Genomic DNA, 21641 nt, shown 5'->3' on the forward strand with positions numbered 1-21641 from the left:
CTGTGGAATCCCTAAACAGTGGGAAGTGCAGTGTAAATTTAAAAAATGTCAGAATTTTCCAAAGAACAGAAATTCCAGTTTCGACCAGCTCTACTGCCCTGGAATTGCTGTGTGCAAATAGCTTAACCTCTCTGCTTTAGGGTTTCTGCATAGGTACTGTGTGTTGGATTCATGCAGTAATACACACCTTTGCTACAGGGGCACTTAGAGCCTTGCATATTACAAGAAATGAAGTAAAATAGCCGGTTATCCCTTTTATGCCCGCAGAACTTGTTCCCCAAGAAAGCACTACTCCCCTCCACAGCACAAGTCAAATCCCCATGAAACCCCACTCTTTGCTGCAGGCCTTGCAAATGTGTGTGCCTGGCATTGTGCTCTGAAAGTCACCAGAACAGTTTTGGACCAGGTGGAGGGCTGAGACCCCTTCGTCAAGAAAGCTGTACTGCCAGACCTCTCTTCCAAGGGGATCAAGCTTGAGTAGCTCTACCGATTGCAACTGTTGTAGTGCAGCATAGGAAGTAGGTGGTTGCTCAGTGGTAAGGCCTTAAACCATTTTCAAAACCGACCATTCAGTCATGGTGGCTGCAGGAATGTTTAGGCTTTGTAAATGTTGTTAAATCACTTACAGCACCTTTAAGTTGAGAATTTTGATCATACCTGAAAATATAGTGGAGAAAAGAAGAGACTAAAAGAATGCTGTTGCCAACATAAGTTGTTACAGTAACGTCTCATATTTTAGCATTAGGTGTGCATTCTTGTGATTTAGTAAAGTAATTTGGTTCAGAATGCTTATGCTTTGTAATCCATTTTTGAACAGACAGTGTATTTTTGTTTGCTAAAGGATTAAGTCAAGGGGGGGGGATTTGTTTTAAAGAACCACCACCACCTTGCAATCGCAATCTTTTTACATCGAGTCATACAGCTCCTGTGAATAACAAATGAGACTGTTGATTTAAGCTGCGTTTTTCTGCGTTAGTGGACTCCTCTGGAATCTGTGTAAAGTAGTTAACCTCGTTTCAGTTCTTCAGAGCTCTTGGAGTTTTTTGTTTTAATGGAAAATTTTTTAATCCCTCAGTGCTGTGTGTGACCTTTCTATAGTGTGTAAACTCTTGTTTTCTGTGGACAAGGTTCAACAGGTTGCAGCTGTGAATTCTCTTGGAAATCTGTTTCATTCATTAATAAACCTTAACATTTTGTGTGAATCCCCATGTAGTTGGATGACTAGAGAAAAATTTATCAATATTGCGTACTTTCCTCGTGAAATAAATCAGGCAGTATTGCTTCTTCAGTCAGACACACATACTTCATTTTTTTAAATTTGTGTTCTGTTCCCTTATTTTATGGGCAATGACCTGCTTTCTTGTCTACCAAATTAACATAGTTTATCTTCTGTTTCTTGAAAATTACTTGGACTGTTGCAGCTGTCATTTTTCATTAGTTGATGAGAACAGTGCGGTTTGATCTCAAGAGACTGGACGCTGTATATTTGCGCGCACACACACAAACACACTCATTCTTCAGCAAAGTATGCTTCCAAAGGCAGTCTCTTTGTAAAGTAAATAGTGGGATAAAAGTTCTTCCATTTCTCTTGTAAAATATATGTGGCATTAAGATATTTTTCAGATAAGAATTGTATCTATTTGCCAGATATCCCTTGAGACTACTGTTTGTATCAATATAGCACTAAAATTATTTGAACAAATGAGAGTTCCTTGTCTACAGATCTATATATGTAAAGCACAGGAAGTGCAACCTTCTCCACACCAGTGTCAATTGTATCTCATCCCAGGGCTTCAAAAGCTTTTTTGAGTGAGGGAGAAGGACTCAGGTTTTCTTGCTTATTCAGTCCTTGGCCTCTCATCTAGGACTGCAGAAATAATTATGAATGCCAACTACTTGGCTATGGGCACTCAGGGGAGAGGCAGCCTGGTCTGGGGATAACATGTCCCCTTCCATCAAGAACTAGACACATAGGCCACCAAACAAATGTATAGTAGTAACCACTTCTTGTCGCTATTAGTATCTGTCAGATTTTAAACAATGATGTAGAAGTGAAAAGTTTCAACTCCTAAGCCACCCAGCTCTTATTGCCAGGTATATCTTTACTATTTACCTTGCATATTTGTGTAACCAACTTTTCCATGCTGTAAATACAGGTTCCATAATGTGTTTCATACTGTACATTAGAAATGTCATCTGTGGTCCAGTGAGTACTGGAAAATGCTTTTTTATCCATGCCATTTCCAAGAGCACAAAGTCTCTCACTACTTAATTTAACAATTTAAATGGAAATTTACTTTACATGTATAAAACTAAACTGTCTTCTGACCACTTCCAGCAATTTTCTGCTTCTGAATGTAACATTCTGTAAATCTCTGGTGGTAGTGGTGTATATAAATGAAGACAGATGAACAATACAGTAACTCTTAACTACATGTACAATCTTATTTTGTAGCTTGAGAAACTTGAATGCCTCTGCCAACAAACTAGAAACACTTCCTACAGCAACCCTTTCTGAAGAGACCAACAGCATCTTACAGGAACTTTATTTGACCAATAACAACCTCACAGATAAATGCGTGGCCTTGTTAACTGGCCATCCACATCTGAAGATCCTGCATATGGCCTACAATCGATTACAGAGCTTTCCTGCGAGGTAAGTAACTTCTTAGTTCTGCTTGTCTCTTTATTAGAAAGCAGTCTTAAGTGGAAAATGCGGAGCATATTTTCATAGCAAGGTTTTGTTCACAAATTGGAGTGTTGCATTTGTTTTTTAAGTGCATGTGCGCGTTGCCTGTGCAATGATGGGTTTGTCCATTGCCACTTGAATGTATGTAACTACATGCTCTCATGTTGTACACAGGAATGAATGCACTTTGTATGTTAATGTGTGCATTTATCTCTAGAGTTTGTGTGCTAGTCTCAGCTAAGGAAAATCAATGCACTCTCCTATCACAGCCACTTTATGGAAATCTGGAAGCTGTTTCCCACATAGTTAGCATAACTTGGTCACTTTACACACATATACTGAGGGCTTATCTACATGGCAAAATTGACCACAATAGTTATTCCAGAATAGCACATCACGTGGATGCTTATTTTGGAATAAGAGTGCCTTTTTCCAGACTAGAGTAATGCATTTTCGAAGTGGATTAAACTAAAACAGAAAAAGACACTCTAATTGTGAAATTAGTGTCTGCACGGAGAGCTAGTCTGGATTATCTATTGCGCTTAAATTCACACCCTGCTTTGATCCAGAATGTCTCAAGTGTGGACAAGCCAAGTGTAAGGCTGGGGATGCCACCAGATTCCAGAAGGTATATTACATCTGTCATATGTGACATTTCGCACAGCCAGGCTTCTGACACTGGTGCCCCATCTCTCCACTTCCTTCAAATTCTTTTCTTCCTCCCATTGGTACGAAGGCCCTACATGCTGCCACTCCCTAGCACACTGCTTTCAGGGAGTAACAAGTAGGAGAGAAAGTGAGAATACATGTTGCTCTGCAGAGAGCAACAGAATGAGGGGAACTTACCAAGCATTCTGCAAGAGGGAATGGAAGCAGGATGCCAGGAGAAAGGTAAGGAAAGAGCATAGAGTAGAAAAGAAAAAACTAATACTAAAAGAGGAAAATATGAACAAAAAATAGAAATAAACACCAAGAATTTTTAAATTAAGAAATTAACAATACAGAATAGAACAAATGAGACCTTATGATGTAACCTTGCTAACATGACATAATAGGAGAGATAGCGAACTCTGATCTCTTACAACAGTATGGGCCTACAAGTTAAAAAAAACAAAACAAAAAAACCCAAAAAACTGCTAAGCTTAAAATTTAAAAATAACAGTACATATTAAAAAAAAAAAATCTTTAATCTCCCTTCTTTCTTTTCATAGTAAAATGGCCAAGCTTGAGGAATTGGAAGAAATTGATATTAGTGGGAACAAATTGAAAGCCATTCCAACAACCATTATGAACTGTAGACGTATGCATACTGTGATTGCTCACTCCAACTGCATTGAAGTCTTCCCAGAAGTCATGCAACTTGTTGAAATAAAGGTATGGAATGGATGCGTTTAAAAAAAAACAACACACACACACAAGTTTTGAAAGGATTCTAGGTGCTAGAAATAGTGTGAATAAAATTCCTCAAGAATGAGACCCTCATTGTAGTACAGTGTATTTGTAAGCAGGCTATGTTGTGTCCTTAAGTTTGTCACAGCAGACATGTACTAGTCGTATATGTGAATCCCAAATCCATCATGCTGCCAAACTCCTACAGAGTTTTACCTTCTGTTGAAATCTGGGCAACTGTTACTGTCATGGGGGACACCATGCCAGAGGACATGAGGAATTCACTTTGGAATGGTCTGCTCCACAGGAAGGAAGGACCTGCTAACCAAGCACTTTTAGCAGGTCCTGTCTTCTCTACAAAATAAGTATTAATTGTCTTCCTGTAACCAGGTTGTATATGTCATGTCATTACTTGTAACCGTGACAGCTAACATGTATGGAAATGAATAATATTTAGAGCCAGCCATATCACTGACTGGTTTAAAAATACCTTTAAAAGCAATAGAGCAGGCAAGACTTAAGGGGTAGTGATAGTATTCCAGAAGAGGAAAGATCTGGCAAATTATTTTGCAATCAACAGTCTCAGTAATATTTTGAAAATTACAGTTCAAGAATACATAGCTTTTTAAAAATTTTATGTTTTGCTTAAAAATAAGTAACACAAACCTGAGTTTTCCTTAAGAGATTCTATCTTTGGAGGAATGCAACAATTGAATGTGTTCAGGAAACTATTGCTTGCCTCGTGTAGTAAACTAAAATTTTGTCTCTTTTCCAGGCCATAACACAGAACTCTAACGGGTCATGTGCTAATTATCCAAGTAGAAAATATTGAAGGTATAATACTAGGGCTCTCAATCACAATTAACTCAAGCGATTTACTCAAAACAAATTAATTTAATTTAAAAAAATCACAATTAATCAGTTTTAATTGCACTGTTAGTTAATAATAGAATGCTAGTTGAAATTTATTATAAATTTATTATAAATATTTTTCTACATTTTCAAATATATTGATTTCAATTACAACACAATACAAAATGTACAGTGCTCACTTCATATCGTTTTGATTGCAAATATTTGCACTGTAAAAATAGAGTATTTTTCAATTCACCTCATGAAAGTACTGTAGAGACAGTTCTTTATCATGAAAGTGCAACATACAAATGTAGAATTTTTTTTGTTACATAATTCACTCAAAAACAAAACAATGTTAAAACTTTATAGCCTACAAGTCCACTCGGTCCTACTCCTTGTTCAGCCAATCACTAAGACATACAAGTTTGTTTACATTTACAGGAGACAATGCTGCCTGCTTCTTATTTGTAATGTCACCTGAAAGTGAGAACAGGCATTCACATGGCACTTTTGTAGCCAGCATTGCAAGGTAAATAAATTTTCCATTGTTTTATATCTGAGTGCAGTGTTGTGTAGTAAATAAAAATCTACATATAAGTTGCATTTTACAATAGAGATTGCGCTACAGTACTTCGGTGAATTGAAAAATACAATTTCTTTTTTTTACAGTGCAAATATTTGTAATAAAAATAATATAAAATGAGCACCATACACTTTGTATTCTGTGTTGTAATTGAAATCAATATATTTGGAAATGTAGAAAATATCCAAAAATGTTTAAATAAATGGTATTCTATTAACAGTGCGATTAAGACAGCAATTAATTGTGATTAATTTGTTTAATCATTTGACAGCACTATATAATACACAGATGCTATCGTAACACAGAGCAGGTTAACTGTATTTATCTTGAGACGTAAACGAGATTGAGAGCAGGTTACTGTTGTTGGACCAAAATGCTTACTATACTACAACAGTTTTTTTGTTTGTTTGTTGGCTTGTGGAATAATATAGTTCTGAGAACAATCTGTATTTTTTAGTAAATCTGGTCACTCGAAACATAGTTACTAAGCTGCTGCTTGAGAATGAGCACATCTAAGGATGAGCTGCTTAGGCTGGTTTTAGCCGGATATCTGAAACAAAGTTGTGGATTCGGGATACTCCTCCCTCTTTGGAACAATAGCCAGAGGAAATTGAACACGGTTTAAAATTGATCTTTTAATTAAAGGAAGGGTTGGGGTGGAGGGATGCAGACTTTCCATGGGAAACAGTTTTGACAAAAACTATACCCTTTTGTGCTTTTAAAAAAAGAAAATAATGTAAACACGCTGATGGGAAGCAAACAGCTTTTCTTGTGTTTCCGCTCATACTCAGCAAAAGCAGAAAGCCCTATGGAATAGTCAGTCTTCAAAATGCAGCTATTCTTTTGTAGCATCCTATCATAAAACAGGTTAGTAAGAAAAGAGGGAAAGGATTTGTTTCTCATTTTGTCAGGAGTTGCTTAGACCTCATTAAAATAGACAAAGCCATTCTTATATGAAAAATTTCCTCTCGGTTTCAGAAACACTTTATTAGAATATACAACAAAAGATAGGAGGAAATACTGCTCTGGGGCTTTTTCCTTAATGTACAGAAAATACTCAATTGGTTTTTAGCCTGTTTTACCCAGGTATAAAGAACTTGGTCTCAGTCTAGTTCCCAGTAAATGAGTGTTCACATAACTACCAACCTAGCTAGCACTCTGAACAGAGATGCTCTAGACTTGGCAAGTTTGGAGGCCAAAGTGCCCATAACAAATTTTCTGGACCTTAAAAGATGAACCTCAATTCTCATGGGGGGACGGACCTATCTGTTTGGACCTTGAACTGCTGCTAATTGCTTTATTTGTTCCTTGGCTATATAGGAAATTCAATCTTCAGGGCTGTCAATAATTTAGCACCTTAGAAAAGTACCTAGCTATGGGTATGTCTTCACTGCCAGCGTTAAAGTGCTTTATTGTGGCTATGTAGTCACGGCACCCCACGAGCAGAGCTCTCCCAGCACTGGTGTACTGTCTACACTGCCACTTTACAGCCCTGAAACTTGCATTGCTCAGGGGAGGTGTTTTTTTGCCCTCCTGAGCAAGGAAGTTTCAGCACTGTAAAGTAGCAGTGTAGACAAGGCCTAAAGTTTCTAACTTGTCTGAGGGCTTGTTTTGTTTCATCTAATTCCTAAATCTTTATATAAAGTCTCATTGTATGAGAGAGACAGTGCAATTGTCCATATAGTGTGCATGTGTATACCATGTTATAGCAGTAATTGTTTAAGCTATAGGAATGAATGGTGGTGGCATTAAAATAACTTTTAAATATATCACATAACTACGTGGTTAGATCTTGAATTTCAAATATTATGAAACGTGGCTTTTGTGCTTTGTGATGTTCAAGTTGCAGAGGAAAGGTGATGTAGATTAGGGAAACCATTTTCACTTATGCTTCAACTTCTGAAGTTATGAATTAAAAATATTCAACGGAGGCATTGAAATCACAGCAGAGACAGGCTCCCTGTTCCAGGGCCTGGCCCCGAATAGCCATTATAGAGAGAGTCTGGCTTTGGCCTTGGGCTGGAGGGAGCATTCTCAGTTGCTTTGTAGGGATGGTGCATGTGCTGTTGAGTCAGCAACAGGAGCTTTGAGCATGGGATGGAGCACGCTTAGTGAGGATGGAATCTCTGGAGATTTTAGAAGCTAAAATCAAAATTCTCTGAGTATGTGTGAACTATTTTTCCAGAGGCTTATAAATTGGCCACAATTGGATGAATTTTCACAAGGATGGCAAAAGACTGGTCCCTGAATCACAATTTGATTTAAAGGCCTGTGTGGACAATTGTAAATTGATTTAAACTTATCTTATCCATTTTTTTTAAGCAAATCATTTTAGGAAAGTTGGCACACAAGTTTGCATTGATTGAATTAAATCAATTTGAATCGCACCTTTAGTTGAATTGATTGTTGGGTTTAGTGCGCAGGAGCTGGGCCGTGTTGGTGACCTGTGATATACACATGATAAGACTAGATGATCTAGCGTTAAACTCTTACTCTGACAGTGCACGTTTTGTGTGCAGATCAGTCCTCAGCAGGGTGTCACTTAGCTGATCAAGAGCATTATCTCTGTCAGGACATAAGAAAGTATGTACCTTGATTAGCAGAGGCTGAGTACAGTGCACTTCGTAAAACCACCCAAACAAAATGAGTTTTCAACTTTTGCTAATTTTTTCTCCTTTAAATTATGGGAATAGTAGTCCTACTGGTAAATGGAGCAGGGGCAGGCAAATTTTTTGGCCGGAGGGCCTCATCAGATTTCCAGATTGTATGGAGGGCCCGTTAGCGGAGGCTGTGCCTCCACAAATAGCTGGGCATGGCCTGGCCCTGCCCCCATCTGACCCCTTTTGCTTCTCACTCTCGATGGGGGCCCCCCCTGGGACCCCTGCCCCATCCACCCCCCCATCCCCTGATTGCCCCCTGCCACCCCCTTCAACCCTTTCTCTCATTCCTGACTGCCCCCCGCCCCCTTGGAACCCCTACACCATCCAACCACCCCTTCTCCCTGTCCCCTGACCACTCCCGGGACCCCTGCCCTTGACTGTCCCCTGCCATCCAACCCCCATTCTCATTCTTGACTGCCCGCATTCATCACTTTTGTTCCCCGCCCTCTGACCACCCTGATCCCTATCCACCCCTGCCCCCTTACCGCGCTGGCTGGAGCAGCCACGCCACTGCACAGCACAGATTCCCAGGTCAGGCCGGGCTCTGCAGCTGCGCTGCCCCAGGAATTCACAGCCCTGCTGCCCAGAGCATTGCGCTGCCGGCGGAGCAAGCTGAGGCTGCAGGGGAGAGGGAACAGCAGGGGAGAGGCCAGGGTGAACTGCCTGGGGCAGGAGCTCAGGCCTGGGCAAGAGGGTCCCATGGGCCGGATGTGGCCCACAGGCTGTAGTTTGCCTACCTCTGAGAGAGAGAATGGGTGCTGAAATGTCCACAGCAACATGAGTCATGATGATCCCCCATCTCTAGGATCTGTGTTGGCTGTATGTAACTGATGGGAAATTCCATATGTTGTTTTATGCTTTAGAAAATGTATATCTGAGCAGAATTTATTTTTTTTTCTATCTGTCTTGAATTTTGTTAGCTTGAAAAACAATTTTTTACAAAAAAAAGGGAGTAATTTCCTAGCAACTTGGCTCTGCTTTCTGGGACAAACCAACTGGAATATATGTTCTTGCATATTTAAGCAAAGTTCAGCTGTACTGACTCACCCTTTTGACAGGGTCCAGGTTTACCCTGCTGGGTTCACAGAATGTATTCTAGGCTGAGAGTATCTAACTCTTCTGCTGTAATTACAGGGTGTCTTTCCAGAAATAACTGTTTTGGTTGAATCACTTCATTATATGGTTGCTCTTGGAACACTTGACAATTGTGAAGTTTTCTCCTTGTCTCACTCTCTTGGTCTTTATAGAGATATTCGAGTATCAGTGAAGATCTGTTACAAGTAGTACCTTTTTGAAGAAGAGAATCTTAACTTTTGATAGCTGTTCTCTGAGTTATAATAGTTCTCCCACACTAAAGTCATCTTTAGCCACAATTAGGGATACTGTAATGTGCACATGAGCTGCAGCCAAGACGTGATTCCTAGTAATAGCGCTGTCAGGACTGCTGAGTAACTGCAGGAGCCGTCTCAGAACTACGAGGTTCATGGATGACTTGTGCTCTGAACACTCATCTCTCATACTTTGGAACAAATATATTTAAGAGTCATCCTTCTTTGCCTCCCCACTTTGCCTAAACTAATTTTGGAGGGGAGGGAGGTGTCTGCCTGATCGAGTAGAAATCTATATACATTTGAGTAATCTTGGTGCTGTACAAGCTGGGTTGATACTTCTTGCATTAAAATGATACATGGGGGAATCCAAATCTGTGATATGATTGGAATTATAAATTTGTTCTTTCCTGTTTGTATATGGAGTAGAGGGAGAGCTAGATTTAACTGAATACCTTGTTGTCCTTTGGGATAAGGATGCAGAGAATTTTTAAAATCATCCTACCATGGCAACAAAAGTTATGCCTGTTGGTGCCAAAGGATTAGAGTTGTTGCAACAAGGCATTGCTGTGTTTATAGGTGCTAGGAGTGTCAGAGAGCACTACAACAGTTAAATCAAAGTTATGTCATAGCCTTCAGATAATCCTGTGACTTCATAGTTTTGGTTTTGTTTTCCATTAAATCTTGAAAGGAGCATGGAATAAAAGGGCAGTATGTTGACATGGTCTTGAAAAGCCAGAGTGGTAATAAGTAGGGTTTAGGTCTGTCAAGTGATAAAAAAAATTAATCCCGCTGTTAAACAATAATAGAATACCATTTATTTAAATATATGTGGATGTTTTCTACATTTTCAAATATATTCATTTCAATTACAACAGAAAAAATAAATGTACAGTGCTCACTTTATATTTTATATTACAAATATTTGCACTGTAAGAAAACAAAAGAAATAGTATTTTTCAATTCTCCCATTACAGGTACCTTAGTGCAATCTCTTTATCATGAAAGTTGAACTTACAAATGTGGAATTATGTACAAAAAACACTACATTCAGAAATAAAACAATGTAAAATTTTACAAGTCCACTCAGTCCTACTTCTTGTTCAGCCAATTGCTCAGACAAACAAGTTTGTTTACATTTGCAGGAGATAATGCTGCTGCTTCTTGTTTACAAAATCACCTGAAAGTGAGAACAGGCATTCACATGGCACTGTCATAGCCGACATCAGAAGCTATTTATGTGCCTGATGTGCTAAAGATTCATATGTCCCTTCATGCTTCAACTACCATTCCAGAGGACATGCGTCCATGCTGATGATGGGTTCTGCTTGCTAACGATTCAAAACAGTGCAAACCAATGCATGTTCATTTTCATCATCTGAGTCAGATGGCACCAACAGAAGATTTTCTTTTTTAGTGGTTCGGGTTCTGTAGTTTCCACATCAGAGTTTTGCTCTTTTAAGAGATCTGAAAGCATGCTCCACAACCTGTCCCTCTCAGATTTTTAGAAGGCACTTCAGATTCATAAACTTTGGGTCGAGTGCTGTATCTATCCTTAAAAATCTCATTGTTACCTTCTTTGCATTTTGTCAAATCTGCAGTGAAAGTGATCTTAAAACAAACAACATGTTCTGGGTCATCATCCAAGATGCCATAATATGAAATATATGGCAGAATGCGGGTAAAGCAGAACAGGAGACATACAGTTCTCCCCCAAGGAGATCAGTAACAAATTTAATTAATGCATTATTTTTTTAATGAGCATCATCAGCATGGAAGCATGTCCTCTGGTGTGGTCACTGAAACAAGAAGGAACACATGAATCTTTAGTGCATCTGGCACATAAATATCTTGCTACAGATGGCACTGTTGCAGCCGGTGAACGCCTGTTCTTGCTTTCAGGTGACATTGTAATTAAGAAGCGGTCAGCATTATCTGCCATAAATGTAAACAAACTTGTTTGTCTTTATGATTGGCTGCGCAAGAAGTAGGACTGAGTGGACTTGTAGGCTCTCAAGTTTTACACTGTTTTGTTTTTGAGTACTGTTATGTAACAAAAAAAAATCTACTTTTATAAGTTGCACTTTCACAATAGAGATTGCACTACAGAACTTGTATGAGGTGAATTGAAAAATATTATATCTTTTGTTTATCATTTGTACAGTGTAAATATTTGTAATAAAAATAATATAAAGTGAGCACTGTACACTTTGTATTCTGTGTTGTAACTGAAGTCAATATATTTGAAAATGTAGAAAAACATCCAAAAATATTTAATACATTTCAATTGGGATTCTGTTTAACAGTGCGATTAAAACTGCAGTTAATCGTGATTAATTTTTTTAAGTTAATCGTGTGAGTTAACTGCAATTAATTGACTGCCCTACTAGGGATCAATTCCTGAAAAGTAAACTACAATGAATCAGAAGGACCCCAACTGTAGTAGGGGAGGGGACAAGCAAAAATCTCAATACATTAGCTGTCGTTGAGATTTCCACCATTTTTGTTCATCTGAAGGATCCAAATTCTGGTTCGATCCACCTATGCTTAAATAATGTCAGCAGAGTTGGAATTTGGGCATTGGATTTTAAGATCTCCATTATCAGGCAGTCTCTGGTTTCAGGTTTTAGAAGTATTACTTTTAATAGGAATTCAATTTAAGCTGTACATACTTTAAACTATATTAATGAAATCCTAGAATTAAAGAGAGGAGAGGGGAGGGGGAAATTTTTAGGCCATCTGATCCCTTTTCAGTACAAGATTGGCATTACAGTATAGTCTCAAACATCTTGCCTACTGTGCGTGTTTTAGATCAGACATGAGCTATCACTGCTATCCTTGGAGATTATTTGACAGATAAGGTGTACTTTCAGTAAAGTTAGCCTGGTACTCAACCTAAAATTTTCCTTTTCATAATTTTTATCCATCTTGCTCTTCTTGCTTTTACTCACTGAAAATGGAAGTTATATGTTGTCTCTTAGTCATCTTTTAGCTAAAAGATGTGCGTTTAGTTTTTTTATCATTTCTTAAGTCAGCCCCTTCAGACCACTAACCATTCTTGTTGCTCTGTTTTGCCACACACCTAAATGCAGGTTCCTAGAACAGGGTACAAATATTACAGTGCTTTCTCACAAGGACCGTGCTGTTCCTCCTGGATCCATGTTGATAAGCTTCTGGGTATTCTGCTCAAACTGCATTCAGGGGATTTGCCAAATATTATACTGGCCTGTATAATTTGCTGTCTACTTCCTAGATTCCAAACATTTCCTTCCCATTGTGCATTATTTTTCAGAAATATATTGACTTTTATTTTTCCTGAGCAAATTTGCTTGATTTTTGCCTGCTTGATTTTTTGTTCTCTTGGGTTTTTTTTCCTCTCTGTGTTTACTGGTGCCCCCTTTCCCAATATAGAACTAGCTACAAATTTAATATTTGTCTTCAAGATATTTAACAATGTTAATTAAAACTAGGTTTAATATTGATTCCTCTCCTCCCAACACAATACTTTGCCATTTATAACACTTTATTTTAATATCTTTCAGCCAGCTTTCAATCCTTGTCAGTGCTCATATCCAAGCCAGTTTGAATTGACTCCCAAGTACGATTTTTTTTTTGGTGCCCCACTGAAGTGCAGATATGTTGCATCTATTATTTCCTTTATCTAGGGTTTCCAGGTGTCCAGTTTTCGACTGGAATGCCTGGTGGAAAAGGGACCCTGGTGGCTCCAGTCAGCACTGCTGACTGGGCAGTTAAGTGTGGTTGGCTGCCCACAGCAGGATGCCTGCCCAGCTCTGTGTGGCTCCCAGGAAACTGCCAGCATCTCCCTCTGGCTCCTAGGTGGAGGCATGGCCAGGCAGCTCTGCAAGCTGCTCCTGCCTGCAGATTCCGCCTTCGCAGTTCCCATTGGCTGCAGTACCTGGCCAGTGGGAGCTTTGGAGGTGGCGCATAAGGTGAGGACAGTGCATGGAGCCGCCTGGCCGTGCCTCCGCCTAGGAGACAGAGGGAGATGTTCCTGCTTCTGGGAGCTGCCTGAGCCTGCACCCTTGCCCTGAGCTCCCTCCCAGAGCAAGCACCCCCTATTGAACCCCAACCCTGAGCCCCCTCCTGCACCCCAAATCCCACATGTCCAGCCTCACCTCAGAGCCCGCACCCCCAGCCAGAGTTCTCACCCCAGCCTGGTGAAAGTGAGTGAGTGAGGGTGGGGGAGAGCAAGCAGTGGGGGGGGAGGGCACTCAGGGAAAGGGCAGGGCAAGGGTATTCGGTTTTCTGCACATAGAAAATTGTAACCCTACTTTTATGTGCTAAGTGGCAAACAATTGTTTTGAAGTCATCCTCTTTTCATGAGTCATTAGTTTTTCTCTGTTTAACATGCATTTAATTTTAAACAACCCCTATTTTTTAAAAAATAGCATAATATATGATGTATACCAGGTGTAGGTAACCTTTCAGAAGTGGTGTGCCGAGTCTTCATTTATTCACTCTAATTTAAGGTTTCGCGTGCCAGTAATACATTTTAACGTTTTTAGAATGTCTCTATAAGTCTATAATATATAACTAAACTATTGTATGTAAAGTAAATGAGGTTTTAAAATGTTTAAGAAGCTTCATGTAAAATTAAATTAAAACGCAGAGCCCTTCTGACCAGCGGCCAGAACCTGGGCCTTGTGAGTGCCACCGAAAATCAGCTCGCGTGCTGCCTTTGGCACTCGTGCCATAGGTTGCCTACCTTGATGTATACAGTAAGCATGGCTAGGATACTAGCATTTATGTATGAACAGCAGACCAGACCCTTAACACAGGGTGGATTTAAAAAAAAATTAAAAACAAACAAAAAAAAACCACATTGGATTTTTGTATTTAAATTAAATCCATCTTTCTTTTTTAAAATAAACCTATTTGAAATTTTGACAACCTGCATGAAACCAAAAACTATAATCTCGATTGCTTATAATAAATTTTAAAAAATTATTACAAAGAGTATGTTTGCTGCTGAAGTTTTAAAGAGAGGCAAACCACTGAACTAGTAGAAGTCACTGGCTCAGCCCCTAGAACCAGAGTTTGTTGAAGGGCTGGTTCAACCAGCCTTTGACAGCAGTTGCCTCTTCTGCAGGTACGGAGAGAGTATCTTTTTCATTTCAGTTTTCAACTGGTTCAGTTCAGTATCTAGTTCATTTAAAGTTGAGAAACCAACTGGGACGCAGGAAAACTTGTTTTCCTCTTCCAATCTGAAAGAAAAGTAGGTGTGAGAGAAAAAGATCTGCTAGCTCTAAAATCTTGAAGGGTTTGGTGATCAGAAACTATCACGTCAGTTCACTAATACAGATAATACTTCCTTTGTTATATGTTGCTTAGTTTCAAATACAAAACAAATTTTAATTTTTTTCATATGTATTCAGCATGCTTAAAGTGGTTTTATTTGACTAATACAAATTTTTAAATGCTGTTTTTGTGCATTTTTAATTTAATTCCAGTTTCCATTCAAGTAGAGCTCAACACAAGTCATGAGTAAATAAAACAGTAATTTAGTAAAGAGGAAATGCGTCATTCATCATTTTCTAACAAACACACAAAAATTAAGAAACTTGTATGTTAGGCTATGCAATTGCTTAAATGTGTATGGATACAGTGTATCTTCCTATTCAGCAAAAAGTACCATATTTAGTGGAAAGGGCATACTTCATTTAAAATGAACAAATTTTAATGGTTACAAACCTGTGAGAATCAACTTCTCTTTATGAAAATAAATAAAAAGTACAAATGCAAAACAAACTTAAAATGTATTTAAATTATAGTTTCCTGGTTGCTAATTTAAATCAATACACCTGTGTTGATCCATTAAGACTAGTAAGAAATGGGAGAGGCGCAAACATATTTTCAGGTGTTCTGTGATATCTTTGAAGATTACAGAAGAATTTTCCTACCGCGTTTAGTAAGAAAGAGCTTTATGTAAATGGATGATGCAGATTTTAGATTCAGTCATTGTCATGTATAAGGCATGTTTATTTTTAATTTAGCCAGTTACAGGTCCCTCTCCAAGTTCTCTCCCTCTCTTATCCCACTTCTTTCTGCAGTGCGTGGACCTGAGCTGCAATGAACTGAGTGAAATCACGTTACCTGAAAACCTGCCTCCAAAACTACAGGAACTAGACCTGACCGGAAACCCCCGACTAGTCCTGGATCACAAAACCCTTGAGTTGCTGAAGTAAGTAAAATGTCTTTTTAATAATGCAGGAGGCAGAATGACTCCAAAGGCACATGGGACAAGAACCCAGTACACAAGTGTGAGACATACATGTCTTTTCAAGGAGTACAGCTTTTTATTGCCAGAGGGGGAAAAAGACAACACATGTATAGGTAATTCAGAAAATTAAGGCTTCTCTAAACAGTGTTATTTTCCCCGCACACGAATACAATTGCTGTCAATACCATTCCTAATCAAAACCAGCTCTAACTACTATTGGGCTGATTTGACCTAATTTTTCACTCTGTACATTAGGTCCCAACAAAATACATTAGTTTATTCCACTACTGAGATGCATATACCTTGAAACTATTGGTTTCCTCCCTTGTCCTCCCACTGTCTCTTGTCACAATCCTGTGCTTCTTTCCACTTGACTCCGCTTTGTATGACTTTCCTGTGGTACTTACCCTCTCCAGACTTGTGGCTTTTAAAGACCCACTTCTGCCATACGGCCTGCAGTGAAGCTTAGTTGTCTTGTTTGGGTTCTTTCTGTCCTTTTATTGTGAGCTCTTTTGAACAGGGATCATCCCTTATTGAATGTATAGGTGCCACCATAAATAATTAGGTTGGCGCATGGATAAGCAATTTATTTTGAGCCTGTATTGATTCCTTCCATAGTGTTCTGGGTTTCCCCCTCAGGGTGGAGGTGGAGGTGTTATAGTGGTTCTGCCTTCAAGCCTCTCGTATTCTTTAACCTCCAGTAGGCCAGAGCTATCTACACCAACCCTGAGGCTCTTTGCCTGCCTGATCCTTCCAGCCTGTTAGCTGCCTACAGACCAAATAGGTTCTGGGAACAGTTTAGATTTTTTTAAAGGTTAAGCAACTGTTTATGTAACTCTACTTTAAACAGTTTTCAGACAAACAGTGCAGTATTAAATTTCACCTGTCACAAGTGATGTTTGTTCACATTAAATTTGTTAACTTTTAACAATTAAATCTTGGTACCTTATTGCATTAGACTAAACAGAGAAAAATTATTTAAGACCAGTAACCTAGGTTAAATGGGAATTTAAGGCAAGTGTTTGATATTTGAAAATAAATGTCAGTATTATACAGCGAACAAGGCAAGTGAACAGGAAGACTTATCCTTCTCTATTTTAGGAGTTACCTTAGCACAACAGCAGTACAGAAATATGTCTCTGTTCTGCAGATGACTTCTGAGGATGGTAATTGAATTAAGCATAATTCAATTACAATGGCAAATTTCTCTAATCCACATATGGATGACAAGTGCAGTATGTGCAACAGAGAACTACCATGTAGATTGCATGTTGATTTTTAGTCCTAAAAGTGCTACACCTAATCATGTAGAAATGTAATTTTAGCACTATTACTGAAAGCACTCTGCCAACAATGTGAGGTAGCTGTTACCCTCATTTTACAGATGAGTAATTTGAGGCATAGAGTTTATGGTTTACCCAAGGTCAGCAGTCTAGCAAAACCAAGAATCGAACCCAAGTATCCTCATTCAGTCCTCTGCTGTAATCACCAGATAGTCTCACTCTTAAATGCAAGGTACATTGTTCACCAGGGGAAGATTTATCAGCCAGTACATTTTCACCAGTGACCCTTCATTTTAAATTTATTTATCTTCACTAAAACTTCAGTATATTAAAATTGAAGGAATTCTTAATCTAAATTGCTTTTCACTGTTTAAGTAGTTTGTTCAGTTTCTGCTTCTCAGTTTGGACAATGAAAACAGACTAGATAATTTTATTACAGTCCTTATCAATTTCTTGTCACTTTCAGGCTACCACAGTGCTGCAGTTTTTAAGTTGGGAGAAATGCAAAAGAAATGTCTTAGTTTACAAACTCTTTGCACTGATGTATTAGTTTTTTAAACTTCATGGAAACTTGTCTTCTGGTTTTAAGATTATTAAAGGAGCCAAATGTTGGGTTGCATTTGACCTGATGCTGTCCTTCTAACAATGCATCACAAGACCCAGATCTCTCCATGAGAGGTTTTAATATACCCTGTGTTGATGAGACACACACACACGAGAATCTCATAGCAAATAAGTAAATAAATTAGTGCAAGTTGATAAATTAATTGGTTAATAACATAGTAAAAGCATCCTGATTGGTTAATATCTTAGATTACTTAATTAAATCACACAGTGTTTTAATAGCATGTGTTGCAAAGAGCCACAAGAAGCACATTAAAGAGCCACTTGTGAGCGTCAGTCTGAGTAGCACTGGCCTAATAGATGGTTTGCTGGCGAAGGACCATTCTTTGCCTTCTGTCCAATTACTGAAGATGCGAAGGAGTCACTGCTGGCTGTCAGAGATGCAGTGGAGATGTGTGAAATTCCTCATTTTATGGATTTGGTTGGTGACAAAAGATCACATTGCTTAAAGAAAGTCTCGTGTAGATCTAGGTGTTGATGGCACTTACTGGAATAGAATTCTGTTCTGAGCAGATCACAACCAATAAAAGTGTCACTAAACACACTAGGGAGTAACTGGAGGGGGAATGATAAAAGGGTGGGGAGGAGGATCCAAAAAAGGCCAGTTTAGGATCCAAGGTGGGAAGTAATGCCATCTTGGAGTGTACAAGAGCCTCCAAAGGGACAGAATTAAAAAACCAAAACTGCTACAGGCCTAGATCTGGTATAATCTTTTCTAAGTGTGAGACGTGGTCAAAGGTAAAAGAGATAATAAATAGGGCATGAAAATGCAGACTTTTCCCCTGTCTTATGTAACCCTCCAAATTAAGTTTTGCATAAAACTAATAGTTTCTGAATTCAAGTCTAGTCATGACTGTCCTACTTAGCTTTATTTTCTGGGTGTATTTATGCACTAGAAGATAATCCTAATTGCCTTTCAATAGAGGCTTACTATATTGCAAAAATAGTGTTTTTTATAATGTACCGGAAATATGCAAATAGTTCTAAAGAAGTGATCCTCTTCTTCTATGAAACTTTGAGACTGGGAGTTGGAATTTCTCCAGTACTGAATGCTACTGCTAAATGCCATGAGAGTCCTTGTTCTGTCAGTGCTAAAGGGGTGAGAGGGTGGGAAATTCAGTTCTCAGAAATCCATTTGGATCCAAGTTCCTGCTTCCTGGAAAACAAGTGCAGTGTACACAAGCCACTTCAATATCTGCTGTAAATTGCATTTGCATATAGTTTATACAGAACTGCAAGTAGCATTACTTTAAAACGGGTCTGGTTTTTGTTTCTTGATTAGTGACCATTCTTATCAGGTATATTAGAAGTATGCTAAGTTTTCCTTCTGTTTGACACTTAGAGTATAGAACCCAGAGATTAATATGTAAACATCAGTAGTTTGAACATTACTTGAGGAGTTTTCGTTTGTTTTTAATGTGCTCTGGGAAGTGCATATCCTACTTATTTATTTGTGTAGGAAAAGACTCTGATCCAGATACAGCAGCTCTAATTTAAGTTGTTTGAAGAAGAGTTCCAAGGCCATACAGATTGTGCACACACGATTTCTTAATGTTTCACAGTTTTAACAGGCAGTGAGGGTTTGAGTAGGGAGAAATGCACGTTGAAATAGAGTGAATAGTCAGACCTTTTGTGTTTGTTCTTTTCATAATGCATTTGTATCACTGAAAGGCTCTGGTGCCTGTGGAGAACTTGCTTAACTGCCAATGGAGCAGAACAACAGGGAGTCAGGTTTTTTCCTCCACATACAGTAGTAGTATGTGGCCCCTTTTAAAAGCTGTATTGTGCTGCATACCATTTGAGATGTTTGAAATTCGGTCCGGAGTTTACACTGATAGTTAATCGGAGGGAGGAGGGATCTAATACCCTAAGTAAAAGCTACCACTCCAGAATGAGAGGGAAGAGAATGGCAATTCTTATAGCTAGAGCACAGACCTGAAGGCACCCAGAGGGGAGAGCACCCACATATTAGCTTTTAGGCATTTTCATATGAGGTTTTAGAACATTGCTCTATTATCAGCTTTTGGCTTAGGTGGAGATGGGGAAGCTGGACATGGTGGTGATATGGGAGCATTTATTTTAATACAGTAAAAATCGAATGCAGAAAGATCTCATTCTGGAAATGGATAAAAAATGCATAAGTTAGATAGGATTTTCCCCCATGGCTCCTCTCCATATCTTCTCAGGCCAGTGGCACATTCTGCTTGTGTTTTCTGCAGAGCGAAGGTTAAGTTTCAAACAGCTGAGAAAAGAAAAGACAAAGTTAACACAAACAGGAATGAAATAGACCTGCATTGGAATGCTTATTGCTTGTTCTTTTCCTGTGTGTATTCTGACGAATAACATTCTACCTATTCTATTAAGCGTTTCCCCTTAACAGGGATGCCTCATTTTCTTAAATGTAGTCTTCTTAGAGTATGTGCAACATGCCGCAAGTGGCAGGTGACTATGATAATTGGGACAATAAAAGCTTCCTTACAATTTTAAGATAGCAATGACTTTTAGCTAAATGTCTGTAATAATTCATTGGACTTTTTTCTTTTCCTTTCTCATTGCAGTAACATTCGTTGTTTCAAGATTGACCAGCCATCAGCTGGTGATGCTTCAGGAGCCCCAGCAGTGTGGAGTCATGGTTATACTGAAGCTTCGGGAGTTAAGAACAAGTCAGTACTGATTTGGTATTAGCACAGAGGTGTTCTGCTGCTAGAACACATATGTGTTTTGTTTTGTTTTGTTTAAGGTCCTACAAAGAAACTCTTTTCTTAGGAGAAAGTTAGTTGGGGACATTTGTCTCACAAGCAGAGGCCACGGCATGACATATATCTGTAAACTAGACCCCTGCCTGGCTCTCTTTTTCTTCTTTGTTAAAGAAATTGCTAAGATACGAGTGTTACTGATGCATTTTGTCTGTATAAGACTCCAGTATTTCCAAAAGTCCCAGGTGCTCAAATGCATCTCCGCTCTTTGAAAAGCTACTTTATCTTTCGCTGAAGCAAGTTCCCAAGCATATCAGGGATGCTGCTGGAAGAGAAGTGGCTTAAACTGTGCATATTCCTACATCATTGGCTAGTCCTTTTTTAATGACTAAAGCAGCCCTTGACAAATAACATCTCAGGAACCTGACATGTATGCTGCTGGTTATATGATACATCTCACTTTAATGGTCCATAAATAACTTCTACAAATCTTTTTGCACTTCCAGTTGAGGTTTTCAAACACTTGAGTCAAGTGCCAGCAAGCTTGTACTTGGCATTCTATTAAATGTATCAACAAACTAAAATGATTATCACATAGAGTAACAATGACAACTTTAAGGGGCTACAGGGATGAAAGCAATTTAAATTATGATATTCTATTTCCATCCCCCTCCACCCATTTACACAATGCAACATATGAAATAAGTATTGAAAAGAATAAAGACTGGTTAGGTGTACCAAGTTAGTTTCTGTTGACCAGCTCACCAAGGCTTTGCTGTGGTAGTGGTGCTGTGAGCAGGAGCTGCTCAAACAGCAAATTGCTGACCTCTATATATGTGCTTGTTTTTAACACTACACCATTTAGAAGCTAGAGTCAGAGAGCACAAAACAATCCATGGGATTGTTTATACCAGGTCCTTAGGGGTCGGAAGGCTTCCTCCTTAGCCGACCCGATAGCTTAGTGGAAATGGAGGTGTAAACCTGCTTTTCTTTGTGAATTTGTAGATTTGCATATTACTGTCTGACAGCTGTTGAGTTGGTCTTACTTACTGCAGATGTCAGTCAGCATGCATCCACGTCATAAAACCCATGTCATAGCTTATCCCATGTTGGCAGCCCAGAGGGGCCAAGATCTTGTATGGTCTGAACTACCCTCTCGCTCCTAAAGGCACTTATTTCCATACCTTGATGAAGCATGTTCAAGGGGGCAGTATGGAGAATCTTGCTTTTCAGCTTCCTATGCTCACTTTTCATGGGTAAACTTAAGAGTAAACAGTGCAGTAGCTTTCTCAG

General features: G+C 38.9%; 1 protein-coding gene across 1 annotated transcript in view; it reads left to right on the forward strand.

Annotated features, from left to right (window-relative positions):
* The window catches only part of PHLPP1 (PH domain and leucine rich repeat protein phosphatase 1), a 236280-nt gene that overhangs the window by 199380 nt on the left and 15259 nt on the right, over nucleotides 1-21641 (forward strand). Inside the window, exons 11-14 of the mRNA XM_030552262.1 lie at nucleotides 2456-2656; nucleotides 3901-4063; nucleotides 15576-15706; nucleotides 20211-20315. Of these exons, the coding sequence (XP_030408122.1) occupies nucleotides 2456-2656; nucleotides 3901-4063; nucleotides 15576-15706; nucleotides 20211-20315 (600 nt within the window). The remainder of the gene's footprint in view (nucleotides 1-2455; nucleotides 2657-3900; nucleotides 4064-15575; nucleotides 15707-20210; nucleotides 20316-21641) is intronic.

This window comes from Gopherus evgoodei, chromosome 2 (genome assembly GCF_007399415.2).
Source record: "Gopherus evgoodei ecotype Sinaloan lineage chromosome 2, rGopEvg1_v1.p, whole genome shotgun sequence".
Classification (NCBI taxonomy): Eukaryota; Metazoa; Chordata; order Testudines; family Testudinidae; genus Gopherus; species Gopherus evgoodei.